Genomic DNA, 2,194 nt, shown 5'->3' on the forward strand with positions numbered 1-2,194 from the left:
CTCCCGTCCGCCCGTGTGCATTCCTGACCCCCTGGGAGCATTCCCGAACCCCTGGGAGCATTCCCAAACCCCTGGGAGCATTCCCGAACCCCTGTGTGCATTCCCGACCCCCTGGGAGCATTCCCGAACCCCTGGGAGCATTCCCAAACCCCTGGGAGCATTCCCGAACCCCTGTGTGCATTCCTGAACCCCTGGGAGCATTCCCGAACCCCTGGGAGCATTCCCAAACCCCTGGGAGCATTCCCACACCCCTGTGTGCATTCCCAACCCCCTGGGAGCATTCCCGAACCCCTGTGTGCATTCCCAACCCCCTGTGTGCATTCCCGACCCCCTGGGAGCATTCCCGGCTCCCTCTGAGCGCTCCCCGTGCCGCCGGCAGTCTGCCCTGGACGGGTACCCCGTGTGCATCTTCGCCTACGGCCAGACGGGCAGCGGGAAAACCTTCACCATGGAGGGCCCGGATCCGCCGGGGCCGCCCGAGTCTCCCCGTGCCGCCGGCAGTCTGCCCTGGACGGGTACCCCGTGTGCATCTTCGCCTACGGCCAGACGGGCAGCGGGAAAACCTTCACCATGGAGGGCCCGGATCCGCCGGGGCCGCCCGAGTCCCGCGGGATGATCCCCAGGGCCGTCCGGCACCTCTTCCTGGGCGCCCGCGACCTGGCGGGCAAGGGCTGGCAGGTACTTCCCGAAAACGCCCCCGATCCCGGCATCCCGGCCCGCTTTGGGGGCGAATCCCAGGGATTCGAGGCGCTTTTAGTACCATTTCTCCGCCAGCTTCCTGGAGATCTACAACGAGTCCCTGCGGGATCTGCTCGTGGGCAGGGGAGAGCGCGGCTCCGACCTGGAGATCCGGCGCATGGGGCCCGGCAGCGACGAGCTGCACGTGCCCAACCTCACCTGGGTGCCTGTGGAGACTGAGGAGCAGGTGGGGATTCCTGGAATTCGGGGAAATTTGGGAATTCGGGGAAATTTGGGGGGTTTAGGTGGAAATTTGAGGATTTTAGGGGCATTTTCAGTGGGATTTGGGGATTCTGAGGGAGGAATGTGGAGCTGCACGTGCCCAAGCTCACCTGGGTGCCCGTGGAGAGCGAGGAGCAGGTGGGGATTCCCGGGATTTGGGGAAATTTGGGAATTGTGGGGAAATTTGGGGAGTTTAGGTGGAAATTTGAGGATTTTAGGGGCATTTTCAGTGGGATTTGGGGATTCTGAGGGAGGAATGTGGAGCTGCACGTGCCCAAGCTCACCTGGGTGCCCGTGGAGAACGAGGAGCAGGTGGGGATTCCCGGGATTTGGGGGGAATTTGGGGGAATTTGAGGTTTTTCGATGGAAATCTGGGAGTTCTGAGGCATTTTTGGGAGCAATCTGGGGATTCTCTGGGGGATTTTGGCTCCTCAGGGGGGCTTTGGGAATTCAGGGGGGAATTTGGGCGATTGGGTGGATTTGGGGCGGTTTTTCCGTGCATTTCCCGGGATTTTCACATTTCTGGGACAGCTCAGTGACTTCACTTGGGCTTCCAGGGAGGATTCATCCCATTTCCAAGCTGATTTCCCTTCATTTTCCCCCGGTTTTCCCCCTTGCCTCGTGTTCTCCCCTCTCCCACCTTCCAACGTCCCCCGTTTTTCCCCCGTTTTCCCCCCGTTTTTCCCCCGTTTTCCCCCCGTTTTTCCCCGTTTTTCCCCGTTTTCCCCGATTTTCCCGTGTTTCTCCCCGTTTCTCCGTTTTTCCCCTTTTTCCCCGATTTTCCCGTGTTTCTCCCCGTTTCTCCCCGGTTTTCCCCCGGTTTTCCCCCGGTTTTCCCCCCCCGAGACCCCATTTTTCCCCGTTTTCCCCGTTTCCCCCCGTTTTGCCCCCATGTCTCCCCATTTTTCCTGTTTTTCCCCCATTTTCCCCGTTTTTTCCCATTTCCTCCCCATTTTTTCCCGTTTCCCCCCGTTTTCTCCCCGTTTCCCTCCATACCCGAGGATCTGTCCCCGCAGAACCCCATTTTTCCCGTTTTTCCCCCATTTCCTCGGTTTTCTCTGTTTTTCCCCGTTTTCCCCCATTTCTCCCCATTTTCCCCCGTTTTCCCCCTTTTTCTCCCGTTTTCCCGCATTTCTCCCCATTTTCCCCCCGTTTTCCCCCATTCTCCCCATTTTCCCCCTGTTTTCCCCCTTTTTCTCCCGTTTCCCCCCGTTTTCCCCGTGTTTCCCCCATT

At 59.6% G+C, this 2,194-nt stretch overlaps 1 protein-coding gene across 1 annotated transcript in view; it reads left to right on the forward strand.

Moving 5' to 3' along the window:
• Positions 1-2,194, forward strand: part of LOC103621687 (kinesin-like protein KIFC1) — a gene marked incomplete at its 5' end in the record, with an annotated part of 19,701 nt that overhangs the window by 9,743 nt on the left and 7,764 nt on the right. The window contains 3 exon segments of the mRNA XM_017743170.1: positions 502-678; positions 758-1,272; positions 1,518-1,648. Coding sequence (XP_017598659.1) covers positions 502-678; positions 758-1,272; positions 1,518-1,648 — 823 coding nt within the window.

This window comes from Corvus brachyrhynchos, unplaced genomic scaffold (assembly GCF_000691975.1).
Source record: "Corvus brachyrhynchos isolate BGI_N302 unplaced genomic scaffold, ASM69197v1 scaffold579, whole genome shotgun sequence".
NCBI classification, from domain to species: domain Eukaryota; kingdom Metazoa; phylum Chordata; class Aves; order Passeriformes; family Corvidae; genus Corvus; species Corvus brachyrhynchos.